The following is a 17,671-nucleotide window of genomic DNA, read 5'->3' on the forward strand; positions in this document are numbered from 1 at the left end:
CTATACATTTATGTGTGTGTGTGTGTGTATATATATATCATCATCATCATCGTTTAACGTCTGCTTTCCATGCTAGCATGGGTTGGACAATTTGACTGAGGACTGGCAAGCCAGAAGGCTGCACCAGGCTCCAATCTGATCTGGCAGAGTTTCTACAGCTGGATGCCCTTCCTAACGCCAACCACTCCGAGAGTGTAGTGGGTGCTTTTACGTGCCACCAGCACAAAGGCCAGTCAGCCGGTACTGACAACGGCCATGCTCAAAATGGTGTATTTTACGTGCCACCCACACAAGAGCCAGTCCCGGGGCACTGGCAACGATCATATATATATATATATATATATATATATATATATATATATATATATATATATATATGTATATATAGGGAGGCACTGAATGTCTTCTAATATCTATAGCTATTACACCACTACAAATACCATGTATCAGTTGTCTATCAAGAATGGCTAGTCAGGGCCCTACATAGAACAGTACAAGTGACTGAAAGTGAAGTATTCTTGTTGATTTCCTATCCTGCTCCCTTTATCGATAAACCTACATATGATTTGATATAAACATAGAAATCTAACCTCTGTCTGTCTTGTTTTCCAGGTATGCTCCCATATAGTACAGGCTATCAAGAAAGAGACCCGACGTGTGAGAGATGAGTGGGAAGCCAGTTTGTTAAATCGATCATCTACATCTATAGATGGAAGCAGGTGAGTTCGATGTTTAGTTGGAACTGACTGATCAGTAGATCAATCGATCAATCTCACAGTTTATCATTCAAAATCTTCATTGGTAATATTTCTAGAATGATTCCTTGCAGAAACTTAGTGTTGACTATAATATTTTATGCATACACACACATATGTGTGCTTGTATATACATACATTTTTTTCTATATCTCTACTTTCCTTTTCTACAAAAGGTGCTCAGACTCTGGATAAGGAGTAGACAACCACGATATATATATATATATATATATATATATATATATATATATATATATATATATATATACATATACAAAAATAAGAGGAATGACCGGCAAAAGTGGACTCCTATATGCTAGAAATAGATGCCGAATCATCTAACCACGAAAAATATGTTCTCAGTAAAAGTTTAGCGACACAACAGACTATAAAAGGGCAAGTCAAATGAAAAATTACTAAATAAAAAAACGATTAACCTACGTACCATGGTTTCACCCGTTAAAATTTACATAAGTAAATATCTGCTGGATCATCAGCGTAGTCTGTTGATTTATAAATCTTCGGATTTTTTTTAATATGCTAGACCACTGGTTTTAATTGATTAATATCAATTTCTACCCTTATTAATAAATTTTATATATATACATATAAATATTATACACCCACTACCTGTGTAATTTTTCTATTATGTCTTGTCTTTATTCTGTTGTTGTTTATTGCTTGTTTATGTCTACATCACTGCCCTTTAAGTCTACTCACTTATCCCAGTAGCGTTTGCCGTTGACACCACCTAAATGAACAATCTTATTGATAATGGTGTGAAATTGTGTTGATTTGTGACAAGTGTGTGATTTTTGGTGTGTTGCTTTGTCATCTTCCTGTGCAATTTCGCTCTCTCTTTCTTTCCCTCCCTCTCTCTCTCTCTCTCTATATATATATATACATATACATGCCTGCCTTTTTGTCTGTTTATATATATATGATAAGAAGGGTCACCATTTCACCTATGGTCAAGGTGGTTTGTGGTTGGAAGGATTACCATCTCACCTATAGTTGGATTGTTTGTGATAGGAAGGGATAATGACCATCCAGGTGTTAAAGCAATTGTCTTAACCTATGAACCATCTGATCAATGCTAGAATGGATAAATTGACGTAAAATGGTAAAAAAAAGAATTACATTTATTATTAAAATAATCAGAATTAAATGCTTTTGTGTGTGGATACAGCATAGGGATTGAAAAAGAATCAGAACTTTGTAATCAGTTATGGTTACTTATTTTGTCTGTCTGTCTGTGTGTCTATAGGTCTTCATCTGATGTTTACTGCTTTGAACTGCTCTCCATGGTTCTAGCATTGAGTGGATCCTCAGTTGGCAGGAATTATTTGGCTCAACAAACAGGACTACTTCAAGACTTATTCAGCCTCCTCCATACAGCATCTCCGCGTGTTCAAAGACAAGTAAGATCTTTTGAACTGACATTCTTTTCCATTTTGTCTTTCTTTTTCTTTTTTCCTTAATTTTTTTTTCTATTTCTTCTGATTAACTAAATAGCTTTTTTCTCTTTTATATGAGTTGTCAGATAGATTTGTTTTTTTTTTTTTCTACTTGGCACTCCATTTATATACGTCTGGAAAGTGGTAAAGCTTATTCAAATTTCAAAAATGATAAACAAAACTTGTAAAAGAAGAATGGAGCTATAAAAAACCCGTAAAGCACTATAATAAAAAATAATTTTCATATTAATTCAAATAACTTTGGAAATGTTTAAAATGAATGGAAAAGAAATGAATTTATATGACAAGCCAATATTTATTTCTTGTTTTATTTCATTAAATTGTATAAATGTATTTTTTATTGTTGCTGTTGTTTAACCACAAATTAAAATCTGATTGAAGTAGACTTGTGGTTAAAGTTAATCTAAACATGGCCATACCATCTGTTTAGTGAGGACTCTACGACTGCATTGGTTATTGTTTTTAGCTAGTCTAGTGGTTATGGAGATACTCCAGCTTTGGCTCATTTACATTAATTTGCTGTTGTCATTTTTGGGGAGGGGTCTAGTCGATTATATCACTTGACTGGTACTTAATTTATCAACCCCAAAACGATGAAAGGTAAACTCGACCTCGACAAAATTTAAATTCAGAATATAAAGATGGACGAAATGCTGCTAAGCATTTTGCCCAGTGTGCTAACAATTCTGTCAGCTCAGTGCCTTAATAATAATAATAATTACAATAATAATTATAATCCTTTCTACTGAAGACACAAGGCCTTGAATTTTTGTGGGAGGAGACTAGTTGATTGCTTCGACTCCACTGTTTCACTGGTGTTTAATTTATCAACTCTGAAAAGATGAAAGGCAAAGTTGACCTTGGTGGAATTTGAACCTAGAACGTAGTGATGAGCAAAATACTGCTAGGCATTTCATCTAACAATTCTGCCAGTTTGCCGCCATAACTTAAAAACAATAACAACAACGGTTTCAAATTTTGGTACAAGGCTAGCAATCTTAGGAGGAAGGAGTTGATTACATTAACCCAAACACTTGACAGATAGTTTATTTTATTGACCCTGAAAAGATGAATGGCAAAGTTGACCTGTGCAGAATTTGAAATCAGAATGTAAAGAGCTGGAAGAAATAAGCATTTTGCTAAGTGTTTTGCCCAATATGCTAAGGATTTTGCCAACTCAGCATCATCTTCCATATTAATAATAATAATGATTTATTTTATTGCTCCAAAAGCAACAAATGGGTTAGTTAGGGGTTTATAATAATCCTTTCTACTGTAGGTACAAGGCCTGAAATTTTGGAAGGGGACTAGTTGATTATATTGATTCCAGTGTTTCACTGGTGCTTAATTTATCGACCCCGAAAGGATGAAAAGCAAAATCGATCTTGATGGAATTTGAACTCAGAACGCAGTGATGGATAAAATACCACTAAGCATTTCGTCCAGCGTGTTAATGGTTCTGTCAGCTTGCTGCCTAATGGTTCTGTCAGCTTGCTGCCTAATGGTTCTATGAGCTCGCTGCCTAATGGTTCTGCCAGCTCGCCGCCTTGGTTTATGATAATGATAATTGTTGATGCGTGCAGGTGCAGATATTCACCACCTGTTCTTCAATTTGTTTTTTCAGGTGACATCAGTCATCAGAAGAGTACTTCCCGATGTCCATCCCCAAGCTTTGGCCGACTTACTTCTCGTGCCGAATCTACCACCCACAGACTTCAACATTATGCATTCGACGAACAAGCCGTCTGTCGAAGAAGAGTTTGATTCTGAGAAGCCTTGCATCCTGGATGTATTTTTGGCCTGCATCAGTAAAGCACTGGCTGTCCAGACCAAAGTCAAAAGTAACCAGTTCCAGAAAGGCATCACCACCGTTACCTTAGCAGAGTGTCTGGCTGAGCACACATCTAGCAGGTAGGTTGTGGTGGTGGTGGTGGAGTGTATATTGTGTTGGGAGCGTAGTGGTGGTGATAGTGATGTGTGTTACTGTAATGGCTGTGTGGTAGTAGTGGTAGTAGTGATGTGTGTTACTGTGCTGGCTGTGTGGTAGTTGTGGTGGTGGTGGTGGAATGTATGTTAGAGGAGCATTGTTGGGATCTGATCTGGCGTGGTGGTAGTATGACAGTGGTGTGTTGTGTTAGTGTAGTAATGCTGTACATTGTGTATTGGCGATGCTTGCCGTGTTTTATGGGTGGTGGTATGTGTTATTGGAGTGTGGTGGTGTCTACTCTAAGAGTTTGGTAGTGGTGTGTATTGTGGGACATTAGTGACTGTGCATTTTGTGTAGTATAAAGGTGGTTGTTGAAGGATTAGTGGTGAGAGCATATGTTGTAGTTTGGGTTTTGTCAAAGTTATATGGGTAGTGGTGATTAAGGGCAAGCAACTTAATAATTATGTTAATAATAATAAATCTAGTTTAATTATAGTTCTTTTATTATTAAATTCAGATTGAGTTAATTATGTTGCAGTTCACTGGAGTTTTACTAAATTAACATGTAAACTTTCTATCTTATATATATATATATATATATATATATAATACTTAATATATTTTCTTTTCCAGAGCCACAGGTCCAAGATGGTGGCTGAGAGGTCACATGACAATGTGCCAAGCTGGTAACATTATTGCTCTGCTACAAGACATGGCCAAGGTAACCTGCTCTTTGTGTTGTTGACAATACTTTATCATGTTATTGTTGGTTAGCCTCAAATCATCCCTAATTGAGCAAACCTTTCCTGATGTAAGACATTCCAGCCATGACTTTCCCATAACTTTTTTTTCTTGACACAATGTATCTAAGGTCTGGGACTATATTATCTAATGTGTACCTTGTCCCTCCTTTAAGACAGAAGAGTGTTTGATAGAGATTTAGCTGCTATTTCTAGCAGGCTGAGTGACACTTTAGAGGCTCTCTCACTGGTTCACTGTATCGTGTACTAAAAGAAAATTTAGTGGCCCTGTTGCTTGATAACTGGTGCTGGTTTGTTTACATCCTTGCATCTTAGTAGAACAACAAAGAGTGACCAATAGAATAAGTACCAAACCTCTGAATAAATACTGGTTTTGATTTGATTGACTGAATCCTTTGATGTGGTGCTCCAGCATGGCCAAAGACAGTGACTGAAACAAGTAAAAAAGGAAAAGAATTTGTACAGAATAGCTCACTCCTCCTCCTGTTTTTAAATTCATGTGTGTGTGTATGATACATGCACACACACACACTCTTCTACACATGTATTTATATGTGCGGTTGTGTATTGCTATATTTGCCAGGGTCATTTGTCGGAGGCATGGGCAATGGTCAGCAAAGCAGCTATAGCCGAGGCCTTGTTATCTTTGACAAAACTTGATGAGTCATTGCGGCTTCCACAGGCCTGTATGAAAACTCCTACAGTAAGTAGCCATATTTTCATATTCTGTATTTCCATCTTCTTATTTATCTCTCTCTATCAGTTTTATAACATTATATAAAGATTCTGTTTATTATGTAATGCGTCAAAATGTTATTCAAGCAATCAAGTATGAGTCCACAGTGTAATTAACTTCAAGAATTACCATTTTTATTTGTGCATGACTTGCACCTATATACAAGTTTCACACGCAACAGGCTTTGTACAAGTTCTGTGATCAAGCCAATGACAGCTGGTGGTAAGCAGTTTGCCACTTAGTTATTTATAAATGTCAAACCTTTAATGGAAATGAGTGATAAATCTCTGAAAATCATAAGACATCAACATCAAAGCTATCCCTCGTTATTTCCTGATAGCTTAAGCAAGTTTCTCTTCTCTTTCTCTCCACAGCTATGGTTAGCCTTAGCATCTCTGTGTGTCCTTGACCAAGACCATGTTGAACGTTTGTCATCTGGAGAATGGCGCAGCAGTCCTGATAATCAACGTGGCCCACCCCGTGTAAGTATATGTGGCTCATTTTGTTTTCTTTGCTTTTTGTTTCATTTCTTTTGTATGTATGCATATGTCATCAGCAGCATTATTGTTGAATGTCCGTTTTCCCTGCTGGTATGGGCTGGACAATTTGACAGGATCCAGCGAGCTGCATGGCTGCACTGAGTTCCAATGTCAGCTTTGGCATAATTTCTACAGCTGGATGCTCTTCCTAATGCCAACCACTTTTCAGTGCGCCACCACCACTAGTGAAGCCGCTTAGTAACTTGCAACAGAAGAAAAAGACAAGAATAGGAAAGAGCTCACCCGACTTAGCTAAGGGAGTATTTGAAAGGGAAATGTTTATATAAGTATATATGCATACACTTTCGTACATGTGTGTGCATGTATATGTGTATGTGTTTTTGCTGTGTTAGATGTATAATTTCAACATACATGCACAACAGGAAAGGAACTGAGAGGAGAGAGGAAGGAAGGAAGGCATCAGAGAAATCAGCTGTAGTACAAGAGAGAAGACTGCATTGGTACGGATGTGTGATGTTGCCTGAAGGATTACAGTTGAGCGAGAAAGAGTCTGATGAACTAACTGGAAGAAGCAGCGAAAGTTGATCTTGGGATGCTCAGCTTGACCAAAGAGATAAAGGTCTGCAAGAAGTGAGATAGCATAATGGAGCAAATGTAGCAGATGATGCCAACATGAAAGAAATGGAAGAAAGAGGATAGTGTGTGTGTGTGTGTGTGTGTGTGTGTGTGTATTTGTATTTTTCTGTACATACATACTTGCTGTCATGGCCAAAAGTTTGGAACATAGGTCTGAGAACTAGAATTGAATCATTGGATCAATTATTAGGTAAGTATATCTCTACGTTGCATATATTTGAATAGAATTATATTTGGGTATAACAGTTTTAATTTTTTTTAAATGTTCTAAACTTTTGGCCACGACTACACACACACATACCTATGCACATACACACACATGACTGCATGAAGGGCATCTTGTAAAAAAGTTGCCTCAACAGATTCCGCCTGACCCATGCAAGCGCAGAAAAGTAGGCGTCAAAATGATGACGTGTAAATATCTGTTTCTATATATTATGTCTACTTTCTGTCTGTTTCAGCCTACCTGTGATAACCATGATGATGGGGAAACCCCTGCCATCATACTTTGTAATATGTGTGGAAACTTGTGCGCCGATTGTAACCGTTTTCTCCATCTCCACCGAAGAACGAGGGCTCACCAGAGACAGGTAAACCTCCTTTCATTGATTGGTCGAAAGGCAATGAGCTTGGCAAACTCATTAGCATGCCAGGCAAAATGCTGAACAGTAATTTCATCTGTCTTTATGTTCTAAGTTCAAATTCTGCCAAATTTACTTTACCTTTCATCCTTTAGGGGTCAATAAAATAAAGTACCAGTTGACCACTGGGGACGATTTAATTATCTTAACCCACTCCCCTTATAATTGCTGGCCTTGTGGCAGAATTGGAAAGAACTGATTGCTTGATTGAGTGATTGATTGATCTGATTGTTGGCTGGAATCACCAACTGTATTTTTTCTTTTTTATTTATTTATTTATTTTTTTTAACTTGGTGGGTCTGGAGGAAAAAGCAATGCTGAAAGTTTCCACAGGCCTTCATAGACTGGTGCGACCGATGTTCTTAATGTTTTTCTGGAAACTTGCAAGTAAAGATGTGGGCAGGTAGGAATTTCCAAAGGACTGGCATTCTGAAAAGAAAGGACTAAGCATAAGGATTAACTTTGGACCTGGGGTTTGGGCACAAGTTTACTGAGAGGAGGTCAGAAAGACATGTTTCACCAGACACATGATGAAAGGTTAAATCTGTTTGACTGGACCTATGATGAAAGACATTCCTGTTGTAGCTACCCTGTCATTTTGTATATGTATGTTAACAATGTTCAGTGTATCTTAAACTGCTGGGGTGTGATTTAAGTAAGATTAGGCTACTATTTCTAGCAAACTGTGTAAATGCATGGAGGCTGTATATGTTTTTTTTTTACCTGGAGTCAGACCTGATCTGGCAAACTTCTGATTCTAAAATATTCCAGTTATGACTATCTCATCATAATGGTGATATATTTGTGATAAACGTGATAGTGGTTGTAGTGACAGAAGTTTGATGATGATTGTTAACACAGTTCTACTTATGATGGTGATAACTTTTATGCAACTATCAGGAGAAGAAGTTAGGGATATCGCAGCCGATTCTCTCACCCCATCCATCTTTATTACTTACAATGTATCGAGACTGAAGATTGGCATCTTTTTTTGTTTTTTGTCCATTATGTACAGGTGTTCAAAGAGGAAGAGGAGGCTATCAAGGTTGACCTGCATGAAGGATGTGGCAGAATGAAGCTGTTTTGGCTGATGCTGTTGGCTGATTCCAAATCTTTGAAAGCCATGGTTGAATTCCGAGAAGGTAGATATCTTTTAGAAATCTCTCTCTCTCGTTTATTCACACATATGTGAAACATTTATCGTTATGAGGGAGTAAATGCCCTTGATTGATCTCATCAAAAATTTAGCATTTTTCTAGTAATCAAATACAGCAACATTTTAGCCCTGAGGCATTTTCAATTTCCGCAATTTTTTATTTTCACTCCACCCTACTGTGGAGATTCTATGTCATTCAAACAACCTTATCCAGTGTGTCCTGTTATGAGATGGTAGATTCTGACTGGAAAGATATTTGGCTGTTTTAACTAGCTGGTTGGGTGAGCAAGTAGAAGAGCCTCCTTTCCCTTGCTTGTGTAAAGACAGCTGTCAGTTACCATTTTTCTTATAGACACACCACATACCAGTTTTCACTCTATCCACTCCGCTTTTTTTTTTTTCAGGAAAAGTTGGTGCCACTCCTGCAGGTTCTGGAACTTGTCGTTTCTGTGGAACATCCAGTAATAACGGCCTCCTTGCCATCGGTAACGTCTGTTCAGATGCTGAATGCCAGGTGATTACAGTTTTCTCTGGAATCTCTCTCTATTCATTAGTTCTTTCTCTTTTGATATTTCTATTTTTGTATGTGTGTATATTTAAATGACAGCAGGTGCACATGTATTTGTGTGTAGCTATGTATCTATGTACGTATGTAAGCAGACATGCCTGCCTGCCAGTCCCTGCACATTATTGCTAGAGAGTCATTGACCTTATACTAGTTTCAGCCATCCTTTTGATGGAGTTTGTATTATTTTGCTGAATTTCTAACACCTCTCCTCATCAGAGGTGTTCACACATCATGAGTTATTGTCACCATGAGGTTCCTGGGTGGCGGTCTTAATCTATTACCCAGTTCAACACTATAACCTGACCCTGAGGTGCCTTTAGCAGGGTCTAGTTTGTTGTAAGTATTAAGACCAGGTTTCTAGCTTTAGATGCCAACTTTCTTACTATCCATCAGTTCCAGAATGCTGCCCTTCTAATTAAACTACTAAAAGTACCCAAAATAATTACCTAAAGGGCTTGCATGTTACTGATTGAAATAGTTGTGACATTCATGATGTTTCTGTCATGTATTATAATGATAACGATAATGGATTATGGTAATTTGAGTTGTCTAAATGGTTGTAACACTGCTTAATAATTGTTTCACAGGGCCAGTAATTTTTCTGAGCAAGGGTTTAATCAGTATGATCTGCCCTAGTGTTTGATACGTACTTTGTTTTATCAACCCTGAAAGAAGTTGACCTTAATGGAATTTGAGACAAAATGTACGGTGTAATATAACTGAATACTATAGGGCACTTTGTTTGATGTTCTAATGATTCTTCCAATCCGTTGCTCTTGAAAAGGACTTCAGGAGTATGCAGAAACCCAGAATTGGGTGAAGGAATATTAGATCTTCAGTTAAATATGCTATTTGCTGAACCTATTTTGGTCATCTGTTAATAATTCCAATTTTGGCACAAGCTCAGCAATTTTGGTGGGAGGGTCAATCGATTGTATTGACCCTAAAAGGATGGAAACCAAACTCAACCTCAGCAGAATTTGAATTCTGAACCTACAGAATCAGAAGATATGCTATTAAGCCTTTTCTTTGATACTCCACCGATTCTGCCAGATTATCTGTTAATGTAAATGAGAGGTTGTGTTATTTTGCTGTCGTAGGAACATGGTCGCAATGCCTGTACAAAGACCCTTCCCTGTGGTCACACCTGTGGAGGGATAAAGAATGAAGAGAGCTGCCTGCCTTGCTTAAACCGGTGCCCTGCCCCCAACCAACAGATGCTCAAACAAGATGCTGACGATATGTGTATGATTTGTTTTACTGAGGCCCTTTCTGCTGCTCCAGCTTTGCAGGTAAGTGAACTACAAATCTCTCTCTCTGTAATGTTTCTTGTTGTTGTCTTTCCTTCTCTCTGTAAACAATGGCTCTCTCTTTTTAAACTGCATTTGGCTCATTCTAGAGTTTAAAGTTAAAAAAAAAAAAAAAAAAGCAAGGCTGTGATATCCCTTGTTAACAGCTAATTGGAACCAGTAAAAGCTTTTACTTTTGTCTGTTTCAAAATTTTTAATCTGTTGGGTTATTAAGATAAGAGAAGCATCAATCAAATCACTTCGTAAATTAAAATGGTTTTTGGTTTTGCATCTAGTGAAAATTATTTGCTGAAAGTCATTAATGGTCGCCTGTAATGTACAGCAAATATAGTTATATAACAGTTTGTATGTGTGTATGTAAGCACTTTAAATGCAAAGACTTCTGTATTAGACAAGAAGGAGAAAAGCAAAGATTTTTCAATACAGAAAGTAGAATATCAAAATATATTTATAAAGCTGAAAGTTCAAATTGGATTTTATGTCTCTGATAGCCAAACACTGTCTGAACAAATATATACATTGCAGTTATGGCCAGTGCCACCTGACTGGCACCTGTGCTGGTAGTATGTAAGAAGTACCATTTGAGTGTGGGTTGATGCTAGTGCCGCCTGACTGGCTCCCTGTGGTGGTGGGATGTAAAAAGCACTATCCAAACATGGTTGATGCCAGTACCCACTGACTGGCTCCCATGCCCATGGCATGTAAAAAGCAACCACTACACTCTGAGTGGTTGGCATTTGGAAGGGCATCCAGCTGTAGAAACCTTGCCAGATCAGATTGGAGCCTTGTGAAGCCTACTGGCATGCCCGTCCTCAGTCAAACCATCCAGCCCATACCCGCACGGAAAGCGGATGTTAAACGATGATGATGATATACACAGGGGTTTCATGGTGATGATATACATATACAGACATATATATCTGCCTTTCTACCTTCTTCCTATGTCATCTTCAGGGGGCTTCTTCCACTTAGAATGTTTGATTATTCTTTATACACATAAATATTGCCTTACATCAATTACATATATAATTCTTTTAGACTCCTTGCAATCCCACTGTACTTTGTGTATAGGTTTGTTTGCAATGGGTAAACAAACTATTATTGTACTGGTGTCATGAATAAAATCCAATCAGTAATGTTTGAAACTGTTCACCTATTGATGGTTATTTATTGATCATGAAAACTAGTAATTGCTTCTAGCAACTGATTAATGACATGGAGGCGATGACAAGTGACTGAGACCTTTGGCGATATGCTGTACTTGAGAAGACTCATCAAGCCAAATGAAATCATAGTTGTGGCTGATGCCAGTCACATAAATGGCACGTAAAAAGTAACCATTACACTCTTGGAGTGGTTGGTGTTAGGAAGGGCATCCAGCCAGAGACCATGCCATATCAGACTGGAACTTGGTGCAGCTCTCTGGCTTATCAGTTCTAGTCAAACCGTCTAACCCATGTTAGCATGGAAAGCAGACACTAAATGATTATGATATATTGTTTTCTTTCTGTCTTAATGTTTTCAGTTGTTGCGGTTAATCTCTTATTCCTACATTCTCTTATCATTACAGTTAAAATGTGCTCATGTATTCCACTTGCACTGTACGAAGAACGTCCTCATCCGAAAGTGGGTTGGACCACGAATCACATTTGGATTCTCACTGTGTCCTATTTGCAAAGTAAGTAACTCAGTCCGACAGACATGGATCAGTGCAATAACTGTGTCATTGGAAAAAACGTAATTTCATTCTCTGGTTAAGTAGGGGTTATTTTTACTTTCTGTATAATTTTCTTCTTACTGCAGTGTGGAAGGTGTTTATAAGCCATTTAAATTAAAATGCCAAACCCGTTAGATTCACTTCAACATGTAAATTTAATTTGTCAAAATATTTGAGATGCAGCACAGAATTTTGTTCAGTGAACAGGTTGCGGTCTCAAAGCGTCGAAAATATTTTGACAAATTAAATTTAAATGTTGAAGTGAATCTAACGGTTTTTGTGTGTTTCTTAAATGGCTTATAAACACTTTCCACACTGCAATTGTTTTCGTTCCAGCACACAATCTCAGATCAGGTCACTTGCTATGCAAGTACATCTCCGTAATTTCTTCTTACTGTTTAAATAAGAAATACTCCATTCCTTAAGTTCTGTTAGGCCGAGATGTCCTGGGGCTAAACAACAATGACAAATACACGATCCTATCCCAGCAAACATAGAAAAAAAAATTTTTTTGCATCTCATATCATTTGCTATCAGTCTACATCCTCTCATATTTGCTACCCACTATAGCCACCCCTACAAACCTCTGACATTCTTCTCCATCACTGTACATCTCTCTCCCCCTTTCTTGTCCTCTCCACTCTCCCACCTCATGCATCATCTTCCTATTTTCTTATCTATATACTGGCGTTTGCTACTAATTTCACCTTTCCTCTGCTGCCACTTATCGTCACCTCCTTTCTGAGCCACTCCTATATTTCTCACCTGACCTGTACTGATATTTACCATCCACCAAATACATTAATCTACCAATCAGCCAATTCATGGTTTTAATTTTTACTTTTAACCGAATCTTTTCCTCACCACCGTAGGATACCATCAACCATCCTGTGTTGAAAGATCTGCTGGCACCAATCCGAGAACTTTATGAAGATGTACGGCGGAAAGCCTTGATGAGGCTTGAATATGAAGGATTACACAAAGCTGAAGCTATTACAACTCCAGGTGCTCGTTATTTCAATGATCCAGCCAGCTTTGCTATGGAACGCTACGCCTACTATGTATGTTATAAATGTGGCAAGGTAAGTCCAATAACGTTTTCTCTTTTATATATGTTTCCTTGGTTAAATCTCCACCAGGATCTAGTCAATAAGGTTATTGGGATTACTAGGTGAAAAAGAAAAAGGGAAAAGACAAAAGATTGTTAATGCTGATGAAGCAAGACTAAGACTGAAACATGTCCATTATTGTCCCTTGTCTCTGAAACAAAGATCAGTGTGGCTTATATTTCTAAGTATGTTATTTCAACCACAACAATTTAATATCAACTGAAGAATAGCTCATGTTTATGTCTGATGAAGGCTAGTAAGTTGAAACTTTGAAGTCATTATCCTCCTTTTTCTTGTAAAAGTTTCATAAATTTTATACATATATATGTATATACTAGCTGAGGTATCCAGTAATAGATTACTGTCAATAAGATGTCTGTTTATAGCCACAAAATATTTTTTGTCAAATTTCCACACTGTTCAAAATTTAAAATCAATATTTATGGGTAGGACCAATTTGACGAAAAAATGAGCAGAGTTTGGTAGCAAACCTGTGTCATCGACATTTTTGTGCATGTGTGTAAAATGGCGAAATTTTACGCTTTGGGGCAGATTTTGTCAAATTGATGTCAAGATGGCTAGTGCGCAAAATGCTTAAATTTTGCTTGAGAAATAGAATGCTTTTACGTAATCAAAACCTGAAATGCTGTGGAATTAAAACAACAAATTGAAATAATAAGTTTTAGCAAATGAAAACGATTTGCATTGAAATGAAGAATTAGCAAATGCTAAATAGATTACCGTTAACAAGCTGTCTGTTTATACCCATGAAACATTTTCCATCAAATTGGTGTCATGCTGGCTAGTGCGGAAAATGTTGAAATTTTATGATTTTTGAAAAATCAATGCTGATTAAAAATCGATTTTTAAAAAAATTCCAAGGGCATAAGTGACTCCATGGGCATAAGCCCCCCATAGGTGTCAAGTTTCATCAAGGTCTGTTGGATAGTCTTGGAGGAGTTAAAGTAACAAATTCACAAACTTGCCATTTATTATTATAGATATATATAATGTAAATATTGATGGGTTTTTTTCTTTTTGTTATATCTCAGGCTTACTATGGTGGAGAAGCACGCTGTGATGAACAAGCTGGTGCTGTTGATGACTACGACCCCACAGAACTGGTATGTGGGGCCTGTTCAGATGTGTCCAGAGCTCAGGTGGGTCCTTTTTATAATTATGTTTGTTTGTTTGTTTTTGTTTTGATACCTAAATTCTACTGAAACAGCTATTGAATCAATCAACTATAGAGCCTATGGGCAGTTGCTCAATTTCTTAACTTCGTGGCACTAGCAACTAAATATCCCTCAAGAAAAACTTCCTTCCTCCCTTCAGTCTCAGATACCCCTGAAAAAGGGCCATGGATGCTGTTCTTCTTCCTCTTCGTTTCACTCAGCCATAAAATAAGTCACAGCCTGCTGGTCTTAGTTCTGAATGCTCTGTTTGATTAAAAGACAGGATGGCCATGGTTGAATATCTCAAACCATACTGTTTTATCAGAGCTGACCTGGGTGGGGCTAAACATCAACCCACCAAACAGCTTTTAAAGGGGAATCTATAGAAAGGTACTGATGCCAACCTTTCTGATCTCCCTACTATATGCTGTTATACACTAGCTGTATACCACTGTTATTATTGCTATCACCACCACTACTATTTATACAACCACTGACACAACAACAACCACCACCACAACTATCGCTACCACTTCCACTACATTTATTACTGTCTACTATCTGCCAGGCAAAGTGCTTAGCAGCATTTCGTCTGTCTTTACGTTTTGAGAGCAGATTCTGCCGAGGTCAACTTAGCTTTCATCCTTTCAGAGTTGATGAAATAAGTACTGGTTGATCACTGGGGTCGATGTAATCGACTTAACCCCACCCCCAAAATTGCTGGCTTTGTGCTAAAATTTGAAACCAATATTACTACCACTCATTCTGCTATTTATACACTCACCACCATTTTACCACTCACCCCCGCTTCTCTATTCCTTCTTTCAGCTATGTCCGAAACATGGAACTGATTTTCTAGAATACAAATGTCGATATTGCTGTTCTGTTGCTGTATTTTTCTGTTTTGGAACGACTCATTTCTGCAATACCTGTCACGATGATTTCCAAAGAGTTACCAACATTCCGAAAGCTGATTTACCAAGATGTCCTGCTGGTAGGTTAAACTACAGTACCACCACCATCACCACCACTACTACTATTTTTACTACTACTGCATATATTGTTTTATGTTTCATTAAATTTTTGTTTGCTATTAGTCTCAGCATTATCATTCTTACCACTATCAGAATCACCACCACTGCCTCCATAATCATCACAACCATGATTATCTCCACCACCACCATCACTCAACCACTTTAATCATTAGCAACAGCATGACGAAGTTGTGACATGTACCATCACCACCACAACCACTACCACCACCACCACTACTACTACAATCAGCACCGCTGTAGCCTTCACCACCACCCAATCATCACTCCCCCACCCCCCGTGTTTTGCTACCATTTCTCCTACCCTGACCTTTTTCTTTTCTTTTCTCTCTATCATTGCAGGTCCAAAAGCTCAAGCAATGGAGGCAGATGAGTGTCCTTTAAATGTCCAGCATCCACCAACAGGGGAAGAATTTGCTCTTGGCTGTGGTGTCTGTCGGAACGCTCATACATTTTGAAGACCTTCACCCAACCAGCCACAACACCAACACCCAACACCACCATCACCTCCGTGCAACTTAGCTGTGTAATAACCCCTCCCCCTCATCATCGCTCCCCCCCCTCTCTCTTCCTTCCACTTGGCTCCACTCATATTGTAATGCCACACTCTTTCTATATAACGTTATGAAAGCAGTTGTTAGAGCCCCGGGCAAATTGCAGCATGGTATTTAGTGACACCACTTGACTTTTTGAGTTCAAATCCTGTCAAGGTCTCTGTTGTCTTTCATTCTTCTGAGGCTACAAATTCAACTGTCCCCTCCTCCTAAAGTTTGAGGTTCTGTGCTTATAATAGAAAGTATTGTTATTATTATTATTAATGAGTGAGAGAGCAGTGCATGCCATCAAAGTGACACTGGGGTTAAATATACGTTGCCCAGTATACCCATCTGATAAGGGTACACCAGGCACGTGCATCACAACCATATGTGCATGACATGGTGACTTAGTATTATTATTATTATCATTATTACTGGTAGGTGATTGGCACAATTGTTAGTGGCAGACTAATTAACTAATTTCTGTATCTAGTTACTTTGTTGTAGGTTTTGAGTTCTAATCCTCCTGCTGGAGTCAGTTTTTGTAGTTTATTCTTCTCATTAATAAATTGCGAGCAAATTCTAAAGTAGAAGAAGGCTGGGTGGGGGAGGCCATTGAGATCAATTTAATCCCTCTTCCCCACTAAATTATCTGCACTTGTAACTATAATAGAGATAATTATTGTTATTAAATTAACGAACTGTCAGAATTCTTAACACGTTGGACAAAATATTCAGGGCCATTTCTTCTGGCTTTTATTGCCTGAGGTCTATTTTCCCCTTTCATCCGTTCAGGATTGATAAAATAAGTACCAGTTAAACACTGGGATCAGTATAATCAGCTTACTCCCTCTGTTAAAGTTGCTGGCCTTGTGCCAAAGTTTGAAAGAATTATTATTACTATTAATAATAATAATATTGTTGTTGTTATTAATATTACTGTTGTTAGATGCTTAGTGAGTTGGGAGAATTTTTGGAGTGGTGAGAAACAAAAAAAAAATATTTTATGGTATTTGTTCTGACTCCAGTTCAATTTCTGCAGGAGCTAACTTTGCTTTTGCCCGACCACCAAGGGCTGATAAAATAAAAGCACCAGTCATTTACTGTTGTCGGGGGTTGATGGATTCAACCAACCCTTTACCATCAAGATTCCTGGCTTTGTGCCAAAATCACAAACCATTATTGTTATTATTTTATTACTGTTATTAAGGCAGCGAGCTGGCTGAATCGTTAGTGTTGGAACAAAAGTACCTTGTGGTTTTTTGTTGCGGCTCTTTACTTTTTGAGTTCAAATCCAGTTAGTCAACTTTGCCTTTCATCCTTCCAGTATCAATAAAATAAAGTACCAGTCAGAAACTGGGGCTGGTGCTGTGCTATTGACTTATCCCTTCCTCTTCAAACTGCTGGTCTTGGACCTAAATTAGAAACAATTATTATTATTATTGTTACTATGGTGGTTTGATTGAATTGTTAGAACATCAGAAAAATAATACCTTGTGGTGCTTATTCTAGTTTTTTTTTTATGTTCTGCGTTCAAATCCCTTTACAGTCAACTTTGCTCTTCATCCTTTCAGGGTTGATGAAAATAAAATACCAGTCAAATACTTGGGTGTT

The 17,671-nt window shown here is 37.8% G+C and overlaps 1 protein-coding gene across 7 annotated transcripts in view; it reads left to right on the forward strand.

Moving 5' to 3' along the window:
• Positions 1–17,665, forward strand: part of LOC106869699 (E3 ubiquitin-protein ligase MYCBP2) — a 145,882-nt gene extending 128,217 nt beyond the window's left edge. For all 7 annotated transcript variants that reach the window (XM_052972468.1, XM_052972462.1, XM_052972464.1 and 4 more), the window contains 15 exons: positions 613–719; positions 2,023–2,176; positions 3,858–4,144; positions 4,794–4,881; positions 5,505–5,624; positions 6,032–6,139; positions 7,255–7,383; positions 8,450–8,576; positions 8,995–9,104; positions 10,259–10,450; positions 12,039–12,146; positions 13,058–13,267; positions 14,347–14,454; positions 15,298–15,463; positions 15,864–17,665. In XM_052972468.1, coding sequence (XP_052828428.1) covers positions 613–719; positions 2,023–2,176; positions 3,858–4,144; positions 4,794–4,881; positions 5,505–5,624; positions 6,032–6,139; positions 7,255–7,383; positions 8,450–8,576; positions 8,995–9,104; positions 10,259–10,450; positions 12,039–12,146; positions 13,058–13,267; positions 14,347–14,454; positions 15,298–15,463; positions 15,864–15,979 — 2,130 coding nt within the window. In that variant the 3' untranslated portion in view covers positions 15,980–17,665. The remainder of the gene's footprint in view (positions 1–612; positions 720–2,022; positions 2,177–3,857; positions 4,145–4,793; positions 4,882–5,504; positions 5,625–6,031; positions 6,140–7,254; positions 7,384–8,449; positions 8,577–8,994; positions 9,105–10,258; positions 10,451–12,038; positions 12,147–13,057; positions 13,268–14,346; positions 14,455–15,297; positions 15,464–15,863) is intronic.
• Positions 17,666–17,671: the final 6 nt, after the last annotated feature.

The sequence above is a fragment of the Octopus bimaculoides genome, chromosome 13, assembly GCF_001194135.2.
Source record: "Octopus bimaculoides isolate UCB-OBI-ISO-001 chromosome 13, ASM119413v2, whole genome shotgun sequence".
Taxonomy (NCBI): domain Eukaryota; kingdom Metazoa; phylum Mollusca; class Cephalopoda; order Octopoda; family Octopodidae; genus Octopus; species Octopus bimaculoides.